Below are 20,030 nucleotides of genomic sequence, written 5' to 3'. Positions count from 1 at the left end.
GGCTTTTCTGGGAAAAGCTGGAATGCCATCCCGGAGCCCCACCTGGGGAGGGGCCGGAGGCGGGGGACGCGGTGCTGGGCAGGGAGGGCTCAGCTGTCGCATTCCTCGGGCTCACAGAAAGCTCTGCTGGGTGCCTTGTCCTTATTTAGGCAGGAGATGTCTGCTGACTCGGGCCTGTGGGATGCCATTGCAGGCTGGCTCACCGGCGGGTGGCGCAGGGCGGGGCGGGGTAGGGGTGCCCGCCCCGAGTCAACTCAGTGGGTTCTCTGGGGCAGGCAATCCCATCAGGCCCAGATCCCCAGGTTGGACAGTTCAACCCGTAGGGAGAAAAATCATTCTCTAAGCAATAACAAAAATAGTAGCTACCATTTGTGGGGTGCCTACTATGTGCAGGGCACCATGGTAGGCTTGGTCTCTAAAGCTCCAGGAGATGAGTTTCTCCTGTTCACTGCCATACCTCCAGATGTAGCCCCGGACCTAGTGCACAGTAGGTGCTTACTAAATACTGGTCGTGATCGAATGAATATACACTTCGCATGCCACAGTTGCTCACAGAAATTCTAGCGGCAGCTGAGCGCTGTCATTAACCCGTTTTACAGAGAAAGCAACTGAGACTTGCAGAAGTCCCATGACCTGCCAAAGGCCGCACAGCTTGGAAGTGGGAGAGCTGGGGTTTGAAAGCAGGTCGTCTGAGGCTGGCACTAAACAGTGCTTCCATCTTCTGTTTTGGGGTTCGCCACACTGCGGTTCCTGGCTTTCTCCCTTTACGGGCTGTGGGAGATGGATGGGTTACACACTACTTACCCTTTTCATTCTTTTCTTTTTATTGACTTTAGAAAGAGAAAGGGAGGGAGAGAGGGGGAGAGAGAGAAAGAAGAAACATCAATTTGTTGTTCCACTTATTTACACATTCACTGGTTGATTCTTATATGTGCCCTGACCAGGGATCGAACCTGCAACCTTGGCATATCAGGATGACGCTCTAACCAACTGAGCTACCCTGCCAGGACCCCTTTCACTGTTCGTTTTCTTATTTGTAAATTGGGGATTGATAGTGACATCTACCTTAGAGACCATTGTGGGGGCTAAATGAGGTATGACGGACGGGCAAATATCCTAGCATCGTGCCCAGTACATACTATACCCCTGACAGACATTGCCTGTTGATGATGGTGATGGGCCCCAGGGGAATTCTGCATCTTCCTGGCTGCATGGGACCCAAGGAGCAGACTGGGAGCAAGATGAAGTCATTCTCCAGCAGCCTCTGTCCCCTCTCGAGGCACAGTGACAATGATGGCCATTGGGAGAGGGCCACTCCTAGGCTGCCCCCAGGTTCCTGGAGCAAGGGGCTGGGAGGGGTCTGGGGTTTCACCCTCTGTTAATACTGGCACATGATCATCTTCTTGTGTCACCCTCATTGCCCAGGGTTTCCATGAGCACCTACTACATGCCCATGCCTGGCAGTTCCCACAGAGGACCCAGAGGCAGGACCTACCACCCCCTTTGGAGATGCCTGTGGCCACACTGTGGAGTGTTGGAGAAACACGGGTTCTGGAGCTGCTGTTCCTTGCTGGCTGTGTGCTCCTGGGCAAGTTGGGAACTGAGAGCTTCAGTTTCCTCATCTGTACACAGAAGATGATAACAATAGTCTTTCTCTCATAAGGTTGTCATTTGGATTAAATGATAAATATGAGCAAGCACTCAGAGCAAGTCCTGTCACATGATGGCAAGTGACCCTTCTAATGTGCTTGTAAGAGAGTAAGCATCACAACCATTAGTTTTCAGCTATTGGAAGTGGTCACACAGGCAGGCATCGCTGGGCCTCAGTGTCTTCATCTTGCTTCTGTGCTGTTAATAAGTGAGAGGAGGTGCGTGCCGAGGGTCCTCCAGCTCTGGGAGTCTCACAGCCGAGTGCGTGTGATCCAGCCAACCCCAGGTTCACTTAACAGATATTTCCCGAACACCCGCTGCGTGCGGCCTCTGCTCCCGTGGCGGGGGCGCAGCAGCGAGGCCTCTGCCCCCTGTGGGGCTCCCAGGCTCATGAGAGGGAGGTAAAGTGACGTGGCAGCCTCGAGCAGGGGACTGGGGGAGTGGGGAGCTGGCGGTCCGGGCAGGCTTTCCTGAGGAAGGGTCCTGAAGGATGAAGAGGAGTTAACCCAAGAAGAGGTGAAGACTGGGGTGGGGACGGGAGTTCCCCGGAGAGGAAACAGCAGGTGTGAAAGCCCCAGAGGTGACACAGTAGGCCACACGTGAAGTTCTAGAGTTTTCTGGCCACCTGGCGGGCTGGGTTTGGCTGGAGCGAGGTTGTGAAGTTGGATGCCTGCTCTCCTGTTACCCCCCAGGCACTGGGGAGGACACCGTGGGGACTTAAGCAGAGGGTCAAGATCAAATTTATTGGGGGTGGCCTCTGGGAAAGGCTTCCTGGGCCAGATGGGGTGTAAGAAGGAAAATTTACATCCAGGGTTCGTATCCAGGGGGACACTCCAATAACATTATGCCAGTTCTTAGAGGTCTGAAATACTCCGGTTTGTACCAGTTTGTAACCAGCAGCTCCCCTGAGCCCCCTAAGGGCTCCCCCCTGCCCGATTACTGCCCTGTTCACCTGCCCCCCTCACTCCCCAGGACCCTGACTTCCCCAGCACCCAGCACCTAGTTAACCACTTGGCCCAGCAGGGGGCGCCCACACTGTTCTCATTGGTTGCTTGCTCCCCCCACCCACTCGTAGCAGTTGCTAGATATATGTATATTTTTTAAAGGTATCCTTTAAGGTATTGTGTTTTTTTAAAGATTTTATTTATTTATTTTTAGAGAGGGAAGGGAGGGGGAGAGAGAGAGAGACATCAGTTTATCAATGTGCGGTTGCTGGGGGTCATGGCTTGCAACCCAGGCATATACCCTGACTGGGAATCGAACCTGCGATGCTTTGGTTCGCAGCCCGTGCTCAATCCACTGAGCTACGCCAGCCAGGGCACTAGATATTTTTAATATCACCCCAATGCCTACATTTCAGTTGAGCTTTTCAGCTCCAGGAAAACAAAGGGACATCAGCTAGAGTAGGACCAGCTCAGGAAACCTGAGTCTTAACCCCGTTCTTGCCCTCTTCCTTTGAGGTAGCAGGGGTGAGCCTGGAATGCCCCCTAGGCCCCATCATGCACTGGCTGACACAGCTTGGGGGTCAGACCAGGACCTCAGTCCGGCCCCAGCCCTTGCCCTTCCTGGTATGTGGCTGCCTCTGGGAGCCTGGGTTCCTTGTCTTTTTAGTGGTAGTAATAATATCTACCCCTTCGGGTTGTTGTAAGGAATAAATTAAACCCTGTCTCTAAAAGTGCTTGCACTGGTGGGTGCTAGGTTTTTACATTTGTAATGAGTTATTTTGAAATCCCTATTTCAAAATAGGGATTTCCTATTATATGCATGTTCAGAAGTTCTACAAGTGTTGACAGTTAGGTTCCAGGTTGGACCGGAGGTCCCAGTCCTATGTGGGGACAAAGAGCAAGGCCAGAGGTCCCCTCCCTGTTTTGCTGCTTGCAAAAGCGCAGCCAAGCCTCGGTCCTATGTCGTCCTGCAGGCAGTTCTCAGGCCCAGTGGACCAGCCCTTCATGGGGCAGTAGGAGGTATCTCTGCTGGTGAATGGGAGCCTGGCCCTCCCTCTCAGATAGGCAGGGTGAACCCGGTCATGTGGGGAACTCAGGGCCTCGCTGCGCCCCAGGCTGGGTCATGGCCAGTCTCAGCCGCTGGGCCCTTCTGGAGAGCAGGCGTGAACCTACGCAGCTAGCAGATGCCTGGGGCAGCCAAGGCTCCCGGGCCAGACAGGCCTGGATTCACATCCCAGCTGGCTCTGGCGCTTCCTAGCCCTGAGCCTCAGGCAGATGGTTTTCTGAGCCTTCGTTTCTCCTCCTGTCAAGTGGATTTTCTGGAGGATGACGTGAGATCACATAGGTTGCCTTAATTTCCTTCTGTTGCCATAACAAATTGCCCCAAACTTGGTGGCTCGGAATGACACAAATGTATTGTCTTACGGTTCTGGAGGTCAGGAGTGTGAAGTCAGTTTCATCAGGCCAAAGTCAAGGCGTCGCCAGGGCTGGTTCCCTCTGGAGGTTCTGACAGGGGAATCAGGTCCTTTTCAGCTCCTTCACGTCCGCCCCCCAACTCCTTGGCTTTTGGCCTCTTCCTCCATCTTCAAGGCTCGTTGCCCCCGCCTCTGCTTCCACCCTCACGTCGCCTTCTCTCTGTGGCCACATCTCCCTCCACCTTCCTCTTAGATGGATGCCGTCATTACATGTAGGGCTTGCCGATGGAACCCAGGATAATCCCCGCATCTCACGACTCTTAACTGAGTCACATCTGCAAAGCCTCTTTTGCCATATAGGGTCACATTCACAGGTTCCGGGGGGTAGGATCTGGATTTCTTTGGGGCCATTATTCAGCCAACCACGCAGGTCAGGGGTCTGGCACACAGCGGGCACTCAGAAAACAGCTGCTCTGTTACTCTCCTCCCTCATCCTGGGCCGGGCCGGGGGTCACACACCCAGTCACACATGGAAGAGACTTCCCCGCCAGACTGGCGGTCTTCTTTAAGTAAGGGAGAAAGACCACCTTAAAATGACCTGGAAGAGGTCACCTCCGCGGCCTAGGGATTTCAGACTGGAATCCCACGGTGGGAGGTTCTGCACAGGGCCTGAGGGGGCGGCATGGCCCCCCCAGACTCAGAACCTGTGTCCCCCCTTCATCTAGAACAAATGCACTTTCTAAGCTTTTCAAACACTTGCCCAGAGCTTACTCTGTGCCAAGCCCTGTTTTAAATGCTCTACGTACAAATTCAGTTCTCTCTGTGCTTCCAGCAGCCCTGGGCAGCAGGGGCTGTTCCTGTCCCCATGTTACAGGTGGGGACACCAGAGCCCAGAGAACGCCTGGGGGTCACCCACTGTCACACAGCCGTGCGCTGGACCCCTTCGACATGCCAGAATTATGACAGCATTTTTCCGTTTTAAATCCCCCAAGCTTTTGATGGTGAAGCCATATTATTTTAAACTATCTATTTTATATTTTTATGTCTAGACTATGTCACATACAAATAACAAGATACACATTGTGAACACGTGACCCACCAGATGGGCTTTGTCCGGCCCTGCAGCCTTCTGTCCTTCTGTCCTGCTCTCACAACCTCCCACCTTGTCTTACATCTCCCACCAGACCGTGTCCTTGCAGAGCCGGAGCGGGCCTGGCTCGGTGCTCACTATAACAACAACAACAACAACAACAACAACAACAATAGGCGAGTGGCTTCACCTGTCTGTGCCGCAGGGTTCTCATCTGTGACACGGGTGTGGTCCCTCCCTCACAGGGCAGTAGGAACCCACGGGCTATTTTCCATTTTCTCTTATTGGAAGCAATGGTCACAGATCCATATGTAAGCACGAAGACAATACAACTCTTAGAAGAAAATGTAGGAGTAAACCTTTAAGACCTCGGGTTAGGAAAAGCCTCCTTAGCTTTGGCTCCAAAAGCACAGGCGGTAAAAGAAAGAAAAACAGATGCATTGGATTTCATTAAGCAAAAGTGTTAATGCTTCAAAGGCCACTATCAAGAAAGCGAAAAGACAACCCACAGAATGAGAGAAATATTTGCAAGTTGTGTAGCTGATAGGGCACTTGTATCTAGAATATATAAAAACGGTTACAACTTAATGATAAACAGACGAAATAAAACCAATTAAAAACAGGCAAGGATCTGAATAGACATTTCTGCAAGGAAGACATGCACAGAAATGGCCTTTAAGCACATGCGAGGATGCTCAGCATCGTCCACTCTCAGGGAGATGCACATCGAAACCACCTCACCGGTCACTAGTGTGGCCGAGATGAGAAACTCGGGCCACTCGACGGGGGCCGGGGAGCGTGGGGAGAAAATGCAATGCTCGCGCATCACCAGTGGAGTTTTGAAATGGGACACCCACGGTGGAGGTAGTGTGGCGGTTCTTCAGAAGGTTGTGCATAGAGTCGTCCTATGTCCCCGCAGTTCCGCTCCCAGGAACATACCCAAGAGACAGGAGAGCAGGCATCTATGCAAGCAAGTGCCGAAAACGTCGGCAGCGGCACTATTCACTGTAACCGACAGGTGGAGACAAACCGCGTGCTCCTCCGATGAACAGGGAACCGCATGCAGTGTATCCCACGATGGTGGGCCGTTAGGTGCCAGGAGACAGGGATGAAGTACTGATGTCGTGCTGAGATACAGCGTGGCAGACCTTGAGACAGTGTTTGGATCCCACAAGCATGCGTATTTACATCCTCATTTATTGGCAGACCATAGAATTTGAAAGGGAATTGCTGGTAAGCCTTGTTATAATAACAAAAGCCGGGGTATTAATGAGAGCCAATATTCGTTAAGCACTAAGTTTATGTTAAGCCCTTTTGTGTTATCTCATTTCAGACTCCCAGTAATTTTGTGAAGCGACCATGAGTACCCCTACTTCCCAGTTCAGGAAACTGAGGTCAGGGAGCAAAGGTCAGGCAGGGCTACGATTTGGACTGGGGCTTGTGCCCTTAACCCCTCTGGCGGGAGCCTCCTGGGCAGGGACTTAGCACGTGTTTGTCAAACGGAGCCCCCGGGTGGGGTGCGGGGGGAGGTCCTGTCGGCCAGGGCTCCCTGCCCGGGCCCTTGACTGCATCCTCGGGGAGGTCGTGTGCTTTCTCCCCGGGAGCTCTCTGGTTGGGGCAGGGGGTGGCTAGACAGCCCAGCTGTGTCCCTCCTTGGCTTACTGGGACCTGATTGTTCTGGGGGCAGCGGCCCTGCAGAGCCAGGGTGAGCGGTTATTTTGGGAGCAGGCAGGGCAGCGGCATCTGAAGCATCCCCAGGTCAGGAAGACGCTTGGCAGCACCGTCCCCGCCGGGCACCTCCGCAACCCGCAGACCGTCTGCCTCTGCCCTCCAGAGCGCCCGAGGACAACGTGCTCCGAGCGTTTTTCTAGTTTTAAAGCGAGCAAAGCAGTGGCATGGAGTACATTCAGGGTTTTCTTTCAGTCTCCTCCCCCAAAACCGTGCTACTTATTTATTTCATCAACACGCACCTCTATGGCACTTCCCGGGTCCCGACCACTGTTCTAAGGGCCACGTGGCCGTTCATGCATTTATTTCTTACAGCTTTCCCCCGACGTGGGAGCTGTTATTATTGCCACTTTGTGGGGGAGGAGACTGGGGCTCAGGGGACTCAGACCTGCCCCAGGATGTAACGAGCAGAGCCCGGACGTGCACCCAGGCAGCCTGGCCCGCGCTACCCCTCCTGGCCACTCCGCTCTGAGCTCCAGAGGCTCCGCTCCACGCCCCTGTGCACCCGTTGGGGCGTTGCGTGGTTGTCCTGGCAGGGATAAATCAGGGTCCTAGTCATCCCCATCCCCGGTCCCAGCACATGGAAGACGTGGCCGGAGTCAGTGGCAAGAGGGCTTGGTGTGATGGGTGAGAGCTTGGGCAGATTTACTCTTGAGCTGGGTGACCTGAAGAAAGTGACTCCGCCCCTCTGAGGTCACACGGAGAAAGGCGGCCGTGGCACAGAGCTGGGCACAGCGTGCTCTGCAGATAGTAGCAGCAGAAGAGGCCGTTGTTGAGTGAACGCATTAGAACAGAGGTCGACAAACGTTGTCTGTAAGGGCTGGAGTGTAAATATTTTTGGCCTGGCAGGTCTTACAGTCTCTATGGCAACTGCTTAATTCTAGACAATATAAACAAATGGGTGTGGCCGCGTTCCAATGAAACTTTATTTATATGGATACCGACATTTGACTTCCATGTAATTTTCACGTGTCAGGAAATATTACCCTTTTGGGTCTTTTTTTTCAACTTTAAAAATATAAAAACCATTATGGGCGCACAGGCGGTACGAGACAGGCCGCAGGCTGGCTCGGACTAGCACTGTGCTTTGCTGGCCGTCTCTGCACAGAAGCAGGAGTTCTACGGGGACTTTTGGATGCCGGGCTTGTTCTTGTGTCCACAGAGCCCAGAATAGCGCCCCCTATGTGACAGCCACTCCGTGAAGTTGTGTTAAATGAATGAATCCATGGGCAGAAGGGTCTTGAGCTGGGGGTAAAGGACATTCTAGGAAGGGGAACGGCCTGAGCAAAGGTGTGGTGTCAGGGGTAAGTCTTTGGCCCAAAGGAGCTGTCCGTGCCCCCGGGGAGACAACTGGGCAGTGAGGCCAGCTATGGGTGAGGGCGTGGGTGCCCTCAGAAGGGGCTCCCTGGGGTTCAGACCCTGCCCCTAACCCTGAACCACCAGCCTTATTTTTAACCTGACTGACGAAAGGTGAGAAAGATAATCCGAATGAAATCAAGAAGAGTGCCTGATCCCTGCCCCACCCCGTGCCCCAGTTTCTGCTCGTCCCTTCCCTCCAGTGGGGCCAGAGCCGCCTGGAGACCCTCCCCCCGGGGCATGGGCCCAGACACGAGAGCACTCACAGAAGAAGAGACGTCCCGCTTTGCCCACCAGGCCCCGGACTCAGGGAGGGATCCTGGTGCAAAAAGAGAACCGCTCAAGGCTCCAGGGCTTGAGCAACCGCCCAAGACAGAGCTGGGTTTTCTGTCTGTCTGGCACATGCTCCTCAAACGTTAGTGAGCAGCGGAAGCTTCTGGAGGGCTTATAAAACACAGATTCCCGGGCCTCTCCCCAGAAATTCTGATTCTGTACGTCTGGGGTGGAGCCCAAGAATCCGTATCCCCAACAAGCTCCCAGGTGACAAGGGGGTGGAGGGGTGCACCACCCTGTGAGTGGCACTGAGCTAGAAATAAGACCCTCTGGGCAACAGCAGTTCTGCCTGCCCTTCACCCTGGGCGCTGCCAGATGCACCCCACCAAGACTGCCTCAGGCCCAGGGTCTGGAGAGCCCTGAAGGTGGTGCTGAGTAATGTAGACTCCATGTGGAGCACCACAGGGGGCCTTGCAAAGATTTTAAGAAAGCAACAGGTGAAGCTGTTGGCTGTCAGGCCTAAGCAAGTGCACCACACCTCAAGGTGCCACTGCCTGCCATCAGTTGTAGGGAGCGGCCTGGAGGCAGGGAGGGGGGCGGGGGCTTTGCAGGAGGAGTGACAGAAGGATGGAGAGATGGGCAAATTCAAGAGCCACAGAGGGGGCCGAAGAGACAGGAGGAGGTGATTGACAGCTGTGGGTGTGGAGAGGATATGAAGGTGAAGGGTGAAGGGTGGGATTCCTGGCTTGAAGGCTGGGGTGTCAGGGAGCCATACCAGGAATCTGAGGCAGGGAAGAGGGGGGCTGATAAAGAATTCAGACTGATGGGCACGACAGAGGCGTGTGCTGTGTGGCCACCCCGCTCTCAACCCCCCACTCTGGCTCCGTGGAGGGCCCGCAGATGAACCCCCAGAACCTCCCGGGGCTCTGTGCGCAGGCTGTGACTCTGGCCGGAGGAGTCCTGCCACACAGCCTCGGAGCACCGGGAAACCAGCCTCACCCGCTCGCGTGACCAAAAAAGGACATTTTCTCAGCTGGAAGGTTCGCCCAGCCCCGTCCTGCTCCCCCCACCTGGGGTTTCAGGTTTCCAGGGAAGCGTCTCTGAAAAGCTGAGAACTTTGAGTCGCACGTACCCACGGGCTGGCATAGGAGCAGCAGCCGGCTATGTAAAGAGCATAGGAGCCTGGGGACGTGCACGCACCACCCCGAGTTGGATGTCACAGACGCCTTTTCCTCCCTCACCTCTTTCTTCTCCTCCACCACCACCCCCACCAGCACCATGATCATCATCATCATCATCATCATCATCACTCAGCCCCATCCCGGGCTCCGCATTTCCATAAGTTGCCTCTCAGTTTTCACAGCAGCTCCAAGAGGGAAGAATTGGCAGCCTACAGGCGGAGACACTGAGGCACAGAGGGACACAGCCACTGACCCAGGTGCTAGAGCCCCAGAGGGGCTGGAACAGGGCGAGGAGGGCGAGGCCACTCGTGCACCCGTAGGGGCGGAGCCCACCTTCATTTGCCTTTGCTCATGGCGTATCCATCGAGGAGGTTTTTGCATGAATTTTGACTTTTAGAAAGATTGCCTTAAAATACGATTTATCCAGATTACCAAGGGTTTTTGTTTTTTTTTTTTTTTTTGCTTCCCACTCAATTCAGAGCCTGAAGGGAATGATTCAACCTGGCCCCAGCCCCGGCAAAGCCGAGATTGGAACCCGGGGCTGCTGACAGCAAAGCCGTGCTCTTCACTGTCCCCTGCACTGCCCCCCCCCACACACACACATGCACATGTGTGTTCACTTAGCACATTTCATTCGATAGGAGACTCCTGTAGCAGCCCTGGCTGGTGTAGCCCAGTGGACTGAGCATGGGCCTGCAAAACAAAGGGTCACCGGTTCAATTCCCAGTCAGGGTACATGCCTGGGTTGTGGGCCAGGTCCCCTCTGGGGACATGCAAGAGGCAACCACACACTGATGTTTCTCTCCCTCTTTAAAAAAAAAAAAAGTATTCCTGGAGCAGTGCAGCAGAGCAGAGAGGCCAGAGGCTTGGGAATCAGACGGTTCTGGACTTGAACTCCGCCACCCACTGTTGAGTGGAAACGTGGCCTGTGGTAAAGGACACGGACTCTGGATCCCAGAATGCCTTGCTGCGAAATCTCCCTCTGTCACTCGCTGGCTGTATAAGTTTGGGCACGTCCTGAAAGCACTCCCGTGCCCTGGATCCCTCCTCTTTAAGGAGGGGTGATGGCAGTACCAGCTGCCACATGGAGTTACTGGGGGACTTCAATGCGTTAAGTTCTGTGAAGCCCCTGGCAGGTAGTAAATGCTTTGTCACATTAACTATTATGGGGGAGATACCTGAGACTCCGAGTCCCCACCTGTGAAGTGGGGACATAAAAACTACCTCCCGGGCAGTTTGAGGGCTGAAAGGGAAAATGCAAGGGCCTGGCACGCGGGAGGAGCTTACTGACACTTTCCTCCCTTGCTGCATCCCACCCCCCTCACCCCCCCAGCCACTCTGTGCTGGAGACTGAGGTGCAGGGATGCAGGCACACCAGCTCCCTGAGGGACCAGGTCGTCTACGCAAATGGACACGGAGCAGACCTTCCACCTCCCCGAGGCACCGAGTTGTCACCTCCTCTCAGGGCCTTGCACGTGCTCTTCCCTCTGCCTGTCCCCACCCACCTCTCTTGGCCTCCTTTATGGGTGTCTTCAGGTCTTACCTTAAAAGTCACATCCTCAAGGAGGCCTTCCCTGACCACCCCACCCCCACCTCGGAGCTCTGTCCTGTCGTTCTTTTCCGAATTTTCATCGCACTCCCTGCACTTCCTTCATGGCGTGTTTTACAACCCACAGTAAAGCCCTTGGCAGTCTGTTACATTGCATGTGCAATGAAATGCTTTTCATTGTCTGTTTGAACCTGAGGGTGGGGACCCTGCTTGTCTCGCCCACAGGGCTCTCCGTCCTGGGCCTCTGGCCTCGTGTGGCTCGTGCTCACACACACAGGCTCTGGAGTCGCCCAGGGTTCACAATCCCAGCTCCTGCACTTAGTGATGCTGAGACCAAGGGCAAGTTACTTAACCTCCCTGTGCCTCGGTTTCCCTTTCTGTACAAAGGGAGTATGATAACAGCACTGGCTTTATAAGGCATCATGATGATTACATGAGATAACCTTCAAAATTCCTTTAGAGCCATGCCCGGCCCGTTCATAAACGGGGCTGTTATTATTTTAGTAGGTGTTTCTCTTAGGCGAGACTAACAGCTAAAACAAACATCCCTGGAATCTCAAGTGCTTAATGCAATATATGTTTAAGACTTGCTTAAATGTTCCACATTAAAAAAAAAAAGTAAATAGTGCCCTGGCTGGCATTGCTCAGTGGATTGAGTGTGGACTGCAAACCAAAGCATCGCAGGTTCGATTCCCAGTCAGGGCACATGCCTGGGTGGCAGGCCACGGCCCCCAGCAACCGCACATTGATGTTTCTCTCTCTCTCTCTCTCTCCCTCCCTTCCCTCTCTAAAAATAATTAAATAAAATCTTTTAAAAAAGGTAAATTGCAATAAAAATGTTTAGGTGCTTTAAAAAATGTGCCACATTTAATGTTTAACTTCAATGCTTAAATGTTCCAGTGTGGGACGGTGGGAGGAGCTTTGCTCTATGCCGTGGCCATTTATGGACCAAGGTGTTCCTTTTGCTGCGTTTCTTAACCTGGAGTCTGGGGGGGTGGGGGGGGGGCGGGGTTCTCTGGATGTCATCCAGGGCAGTCCTTGAACTTGGATGCTGTCTTAGGGTAGGTTCCCTAGAAGCTGAGTCTGAGATGGAGATTTTCGTGCACACGGTTAATGAGGGAACACACTCTGGAGAAAGGCGAGTGAGAAAAGCAGGATTGGATGGAGAAGTAGCTACGCAAGGATGTGGCCCCACCTGGTGTCCCGCCTCCCACAGGGACTCTGGCGCCTGCCTTGTACCACAGAGTTAGTGCTTCGTGGGGTGATAGGGAGCTGGGGGTGTCATCCGTCATTGGTTGTGGGGGTCTGGCGGCAGGGCGGAGGTGGGGGGAGTGTTTTGACCTTGGAACAAGGTAGCTTCCATTGGTGGCAATTCTCTGGGACAGCAATGAGCCATCAGGAGCCAACACAGCACCCCAGGGTGGGTGCATCTGCCCAATAAAGGGATCAGGGCAGAGCACCGGAAGTGTTTATAAGAGACAAGAAAACTACATCTTTATTTTTATTTACTAGCCTCTAACTGAAATTTAGCATTTTCTTCAATTATGGGAACAGGCAATAAACTACAATAGTACTAGCAGTATCTGTGACTTTGTCACCAGTAGAAATCACATGTATTTTCATGTCATATTACTGTTGTTGCAGGGATCCTTGAAATATATTTTCTGCTAATCTGTACTCTAAAATTATTGTGTATAATAGACCTGCTAGATATTTTGTTTAATGTATTAATAAAGACATATTGCATTACGAATTTGTTCTTTTAAGTATTTCGGTTAACAGTGTGTCAGTATAATTGCATCCTTTTGTAATCTTATGTCTTTTATGCATTTTAAAACACTTTGAGAAGGGGTCCACAGGCGTTGCTGGCTGCTGCAGGGGTCTGTGGCCCAGAAAAGATCAAATACCCTGTTGGGGGCCTTGGCCTCCTCTGCCTTGTACCCTCAGCAGGGGAGAAAGGAAGGACATGGAGGACGGTAGGAGAGGTTTCACGGGCCAGGCCTGGAAAGAGCACACATCACTTCTTCCCACAATGCACTGGCTAATACTCAGCCTGATCGTACCTAGCTGCAAAGGAAGCTGGGAAATGTCGTCTGTCTGTGCGCCCAGAAAGAAGAGGAAAGGGTCTGGGGAATGCACAGCAGTGTGGCCCACAGGGCTCAGTAAATATTCATGGACACCCTGGCTCAGTAAATATTCACGGACGGCCTGAGTGATGACTGAATGCCCTGCCCAGGGTGGCTCTTTGTGAGCTGGGGAGGAGGGGCCGAGGGCTGGTTCTCCGGAGTGATCCTGAGTTCCCATCATGTTGTCTCCTAGGACAAGCCATGCCAAGGCCAAAGCTGAGGCTGCGGAACAGGCCGCTGTGGCCGCCAACCAGGAATCCAACATCGCCCGCAGTCTGGCCAGGGAGCTGGCCCCAGACTTCTACCAGCCAGGTAGGGCCAGGCAAGGAGGGAGCAGGCAGGGCAGGTTGTGGGGAGGCCCCCGGGGGTGGGCATTTTTCTTTTTCCTTGCTGGAAAGCAGACGTGCCCGAGTGGGTTCATGATTGCCCGTGAGTTCTAGAAACTGTGGGGCATGGTGCGAGCATGGGGTGGTGGGGACACTGGGGACTCAGGCTGAGACTGGGGTGTGGACTGGCCCCACTCTGGGCTGCCTCTCCTTCCCGAGAAATAAGGCTGCAGAGTAAGGACCTCCTGCCTCTGACACAGACCTTGCACTTGGATAGAGTGATGGGAGCCCCTCAGGGTGGGATGTTGTTTGTGCATGAAATGTTTTAAGGTGAAGGGCACGATTAGATTTGTTTTCTGACCATCAGAGCTTGGAACCGGTCCGTACCTGGGGAGGCTAAGTCGCTTCTGGTTCCAGCGCTCCCCCTGCTGGCCGCAGGAAGAATGACACCGGCTGGCTGCCTCTGCCTCGAGGGGCGGGGCGGGGGTCATAGCAACAGCTGTCGGTGTGTGACCGGCCCTGCATTTTTTCACCCAATTAATCATTCGATTAGGTGTGATTAGACCAGTTTTTCAGATAAGGGGATGGAAAGAGACCAGTGTCACCGTTCAGAACATCAAGTCAAGAGCCAGACTCCCTGGGCGCTAGTCCTCACCCTGCCCTTTGTCCGCTGGGTGACTTTGGCGAGTGATTTCGTCTCTGAGCCTCCGTGTCTTCACCTGTAAGGTGGAGGTTCATAGCATCGACCTCGTGGGGTTATTACAACTGTTAAGTGAGCTCGTATTCGGAAATTGCTCCAAACAGTGCTGGGCACACGGTAGATGGCGGGTAAGTGCCGGCTGGGTAAATAAATAAACGAGGCTCCGCGAGGTGAAGCGGCTTGCCCAGGATCGCCCAGCACTGGGACCGCGATTCGAACTCATGCTCCTGGTGCTCCTACCCCGGGCAGGTCCGGAGTATCAGAAGCGCCGGCTGCTCCAGGAGATCCTAGAGAACTCGGAGAGCCTGCTGGAGCCCCCCGACCGGGTTGCCGGCGCCGCCGGCCTCCCGGAGCGGCCCCGCGAGAGCCCGCAGCTGCACGTGCGCGAGACCCCTCGGCCCGACGCTGGCCCCCCGTCGCCGGCCGGGACACCCCCGCAGCCCAAGCGGCCCCGCCCGGGGGCGGCCAAGGACGGCCTGCTGAGCCCAGGCTCCTGGAACGGCGAGTCCGGCACCGAGGGCAGCCGGCCGGTCACGCCGTCCGGTGGCCGCCGCAGCCCGGCGCGTCCCGCCACGGAGCACATGGCCATCGAGGCGCTGCAGGCGCCGCCCGCGCCCTCGCGGGAGCCGGAGGTGGCGCTGTACCAGGGGTACCACAGCTACGCGGTGCGCACGGTCCCCTCCACGCCGCCGCCCTTGGAGGAAGAGCCCCCGCCCGAGGTCTACGAGTCTGACTCCGCGCCCTCGACCCCGGCCACCGCCCCGGTGCAGGCCCCCACGCTTCGGGCCCCGGAGCCAGAGCCGGCGCCCGAGCCCCCAGCCAAGCTGGAACCCAAGCCCATTGTCCCCAAAGCCGAGCCCAAGGCCAAGGCCCGCAAGACGGAGGCCCGAGGGCTGACCAAGGCTGGGGCCAAAAAGAAGTCCCGGAAGGAGGCAGCGCTGGCGGCCGAGGCCGCGGTGGAGGTGGAGGAGGTGAGACAGGTGGCGGAAGGAGGTGTCCAAGGTCGGGTCTCTACAGGTGGCTGAGCTTCAGGCAGGATTGGGTGTGGGTGACTCGGTGGGGAGGGTGATGGGACGGCACCGAGCAGGGGGAGACCCTAGCAGGGATGTGGGCTCAGTCAAGTGCAGCCCCATCCCCTGTGGCCTTGGGGGTGTAAATTGCACTGCAGTACCCCCCACCCCCCACAGTGGGGCAGGGGGCTGGCCTTTTACCTGTTACCTGGTCAGCAGGGAGCAATTCTTTGGAAAAGGGAGCAGCTGGGGGTGGAGTGGGTGCACCTGCAGGGTCAGGGCGTTCCTAGCGGGGCACCGGCAGCACTGCTACAAGGTGTAGCAGGGAGGGCTTCCTGGGGGTGGGGGAAGGGCCCACCAGGGCTTGGGTCCAGCCTCCAGGCTTGTTAGAGGAGGCGGGGAGCTAGGGATTGCAACAGTAGCGAAGCGAGGCTCCTAGGGAGTGACAAGAGCGGCCCTGGAGGAATCAGTGCGGAAGGCCACATTCCTGGGCCCCGGCCCACCGTGTGCGCTCTTGCCCTGCTCCGGGCCCCGGGCGGTTTGGTTAATTATTTCCAAGAGTTCTTCCAGCCCCGATGGCCTGCTGTCCGGGTGCTGGTCCCAGCAGGGAGCAAAACAGGGAGGCGCTTTCAGGAGGGTCCTTCTGGAAGTCGCTGCTCCTCTGCCGACCCTGCTGCCGCGGGGGCGGGGCCGGGGGCGAGTCTGAGGCCCCGGGCACTCAGGCAGCGCTCTCCGCGCCCCCAGGTCCCCAACACCGTCCTCATCTGCATGGTGATCCTGCTGAACATCGGCCTGGCCATCCTCTTCGTTCACCTCCTCACCTGACCCTCGTCTACCAGGTATGCTGGGGGGAGGGGGTGGCCCGTAGAAGGTTCTGGGCACCAGGGTGTTGGAATGCTGGAGAAAAGGGCCTGCTGCCCACTGGGCCTTCGTCCCACGGGTCACTGAGGCCCATCCCCATGGGAGGCAGGGACCTGGGATGTGGTTTTGGCAGAGGGAGGCCCAGCGTGGGCGCACGCTCACGCACGCACATGCATGCACACACACACACACACACACACGCACCTCTCGTTAACTCAAGATTCACAGAGCACCTGCTTTCTACCCGGTGCGCACTAGGGGCTTCGCTCACATACTCATTCGTCTGATCGACATTTGCCGGGCACCTGCATGGCTGGGGTGTAGGGGTGCAGCAGGGACTCACTCCTGTCCTGGGAAACAGGGTCGTGGGTGTGGGCGGGGGGGGCGCAGTGGGGGCAAACCCTCAATGTACAGCGCATTCAGTAAAAGTCCTGTGGCTCAAATGTCAAGCAAACCCGTTCTTGCCCCTGTCCCCCGAGACCCTCACTGGTCAGGGCTGCGTTCACCTGGGCTGGCCGGACCCTCCTCTCCCGGCAGCCCTTTCTCCCCTGCCCCCGGGCTCCCAGCTCTTCTCCCGACACCGCTCTGTCAGGCAGTCAGTCGGCTCCCTCGGTTGGTTTCCTCCCTGTGGTGGAGCTGGGAGGGCGATGAATGGGGGGTTGAAAGGAAAGTGGGCCTCACGGTCTCAGGATGGAGGGTCTATAAGACAGCAGTTCTCCTGCTGGGACCAGGCTCGACAGGGTGGGCCCTGGGCTTGGCGATGCTGACGCTGACGGGCTTCCTGCCCCCACCTGAGACCCTCCTCCCTTGATCCCGGCTTAGCGCTGGGCTTGGGGACCCACCTGGTCCCAGAGGAGGGGAGGAGTCCCTGTCCCGTCATTATGTAAACACAGCCGATGACAACCTCGGCCTGGGCCTGGCGGATGCTGGCCTGGGGGCGAATGCTGAGTGTCTCTTAGGGGGTCTGGGAATGAGAGCTGCAGGAACTGCGGACCTAAGGGTCTGAAGGAAGGAAAGGGGTGAGCCAGCAGGCCATGGGGGAGGAGGGAGGCGGTGAACAGCTGAAGGGAACAGCAGGTGCAGATGTTCAGAGGCGGCCTCCAGAGGGAAAATGAAGCTGTGCCTTGTGAGGGCCGGAAGAGGCCCCAGGGCCTTATCTCTGATTCCCCCAAGTCTCAGTCACGGGACAAAGCTGCCCTAGAGGTTTGGGGGACTGGTGGGAGCATCTCGCCCCTGAAGCTTGAACCCTTCCTTGAACCTGGCCGAGCCTCCGTGCGCCCTCCCTCCCTTCCTGCTTCACCCGCCCCTGACCCCTGACCCTCGTGCTGTCTCCCTGCAGAGCCAGGAGTTCCCGCTGGGGACGCCAAGACCCGTCTCTCTGCAGTGCTGTGCAGGGCGGCCGAGGAGGACTGGACTCCGGACCAGAGCCCTGGGGCCCAGCTCACGCCCACTTCGCCAGCAATGAAGGGGGCCTCCCACGGTGCCCTGCCGGCCGGGTGAAGGAGGTGCCCAGAGGCACAGCACGTGCTGGGAACCCTCCTGGAGCTCGGCCCGGGGCGGGGAAAGCCCCGATCTGCTCCTGTCCCTCAGCCTCATCCACTCCTTCACCGTGTCCCGAGGTCACTCCCTCCCTGGGCTTTCGTGTGTTTTGGGAGAAGTCACCGAACCAGAATATTAATGAAATCCCAGCCCCCCTCCTGCTTCCCTTCTCCCGCTGTATTTTAACCTCTGGCTGCCGGGCTGACAGACCCCTGCGCTGGGTCAGCGGTGGGGGAGACGCTCTCGGACAGTGCAGAGTCCCCTCCCCCCACTGTCCGAGCGAGCACACACGCTGTCCCCTGCTTACGGGTGTCCTGGGTGGCCGTAGAGGAAGCAGACATGCTCGGTGTGCATGCTCCAGGTCGCAGCGCTCCCGTCTCCTCGTGCCCGTCCAGCTCGCCCCCCTCCCTTCCTGACCAAGAGAAGCGGAGGAGACAGGAGAGACTGGAGCCTTTGGCCAGGGAGCCACTGACCAGGTGGCCAGGGGCGGGGGTGGGGAGAAGGGCTGAGAGGAGTTAGGACGGCCCTTGTCTGTGTGTGTGTCTGAGCCTGGGCTGGCATTGCATTTAGGGCTTGCACTGTGGCCCGTGGATTGGTTTGGCCGCTTCCACCACCAGGGCCCACCGCAGGCTCAGGGGATATTGAACATGGAAGCCTTGGGAAGACCGAGCAGATTTCCCCAGGGCTGTGGGCGGGGGAGGGGGGGAACATTCAGGCAGGCGCTGAAGACAGGCTGCTTGTCACCAGGCATCTCCCAGGGCGAGAGGAGCAAGTCCAGCGCCCCCACCCAGGGCGATCTGCATGATAAGCCCCTCGGCTTGCGTGGCAGAAGAGGTTTGCATGTAGCTCCTTACAGACGTTTGGTACCGCACTGGGTCTCCGGGCCTGCGTGCTGGCTGGGGGTGGGTGTAAGCTGAGGGCTGGTGGCCTCCCGCCCCTGGGAGGATGGAGACAGTGTTCCAGGCCCCTCCCGGCTGGGGAAGGACTTGGCAATGACATCCAGATGGAGCTGGCGGAGCTGCCACTCTCCTGCCTTTGTTTCCATGGACCTGGGGGCCTTGAACTTGCGACTTGGCCTCCCCAGGCCAGCTCTGCAACTGGAAGTTCACTTCTGATGGGGTTTGCTTTCCCTCACCCCCTCAACACTTGGGTCCAGCGTCCCGCTTGCTGTTTCAAGCCCTGCTGGGACCTCACGGCTGCACTTCCACGGACAGAAGCCTGTGGGTTCTTCCGCCCTCCGCTGGCCAGGGCCCTCGGCTCTGCATCGTGTTTGGGCTTTTCTGGACTCCTAAGGAAGGAAGGGGCAGGTTGGGGGCACCGCTCAGGGCCCTCAGCTCCCGGGCCTGGTTTGGGGGCTCATGTTTGGGGCAAGGGGTCAGGAAGCTGCGGTCTGTGCATTAATAAACCTGCATCTGCTCACAGGTGCTGGCGGGGCTGTGGTGTCTGCTTGCGGGCCCAGGATGCTGGACTGACGCGGGGGGGCGGGGGGGGCGAGAGGGGCTGGGGGTCTCCGGGCCGCGCTGGCCCAGGCTCCATCTCTCTCTCATGGTTCCCGTAATACCTTGTGAGGGGCGGCTCAGAGGCCACGCACCTTGTAGGGCAGACCCTGAATCTCTGAAACTGATTTCCGGAAGCTTCCCTGAGCAGCATGTGGTAGAAGAAAGAGCCCCTTCTTTGAGGTTGGGTCCTCCTGGGCCCCAGTCTTTCTCACCCACTTATTTTACTTCTCTGAGCCTCAGTTTCCTCCTCTGTAAAATGGGGAAGGAGGTAGAACCAGGTAGCTCCTAGGGTGGTGGCAAGGATTGCATCAATGCCCAAGCTCACGTAGCACCCTGCTGTAAGCACAGTTGAGAATGGAGACTTGTGGCACTGCTGTGGCACTGTAGTGCTGTCATTAGCCCTGCGAGTTTTGACTGATGACCTCAGAAGCCCCACGGGGGTGGAGATAGTTCAGGCCCTGGTCAATCAGTCACAGAATGTCTCAGGGGGACCCAGAAGCCATCTTCTAACCCTACAGAGGAAAAGAGACCTTCCGAGGTCACACAGCAAATCGGTGGCAGGAGAGAAGTTGTCGTGTGAATCAACACTTTCCATTACATGTTGATTATCAGGGAGGATCCCTTGCCCGTCTGTTACAGAACAGACCCAAGGGGGGTGGACGATATACTGTTACTGAAAGGACCCCCCACTAGGTTCGCTATGCCTGCCACCAGAGGAAAGACGTCTCTCAATGCCAGAGATTTGTGAAAAGGAAAGGAAATATTTATTTAAACCTATACAGA

At 56.4% G+C, this 20,030-nt stretch overlaps 1 protein-coding gene across 1 annotated transcript in view; it reads left to right on the top strand.

Moving 5' to 3' along the window:
- JPH2 (junctophilin 2) overlaps positions 1-19,171 on the top strand; it is a 60,679-nt gene extending 41,508 nt beyond the window's left edge. The window contains exons 3-6 of the mRNA XM_028524500.2: positions 13,506-13,624; positions 14,588-15,309; positions 16,093-16,187; positions 17,549-19,171. Coding sequence (XP_028380301.1) covers positions 13,506-13,624; positions 14,588-15,309; positions 16,093-16,173 — 922 coding nt within the window. The 3' untranslated portion in view covers positions 16,174-16,187; positions 17,549-19,171. The remainder of the gene's footprint in view (positions 1-13,505; positions 13,625-14,587; positions 15,310-16,092; positions 16,188-17,548) is intronic.
- The last annotated feature ends 859 nt before the right edge of the window (positions 19,172-20,030 follow it).

The sequence above is a fragment of the Phyllostomus discolor genome, chromosome 9 (assembly GCF_004126475.2).
Source record: "Phyllostomus discolor isolate MPI-MPIP mPhyDis1 chromosome 9, mPhyDis1.pri.v3, whole genome shotgun sequence".
NCBI classification, from domain to species: Eukaryota; Metazoa; Chordata; class Mammalia; order Chiroptera; family Phyllostomidae; genus Phyllostomus; species Phyllostomus discolor.
The sequence above is the reverse complement of the archived record's forward strand: the minus strand, read 5'-3'. Positions and strand labels throughout refer to the sequence as shown.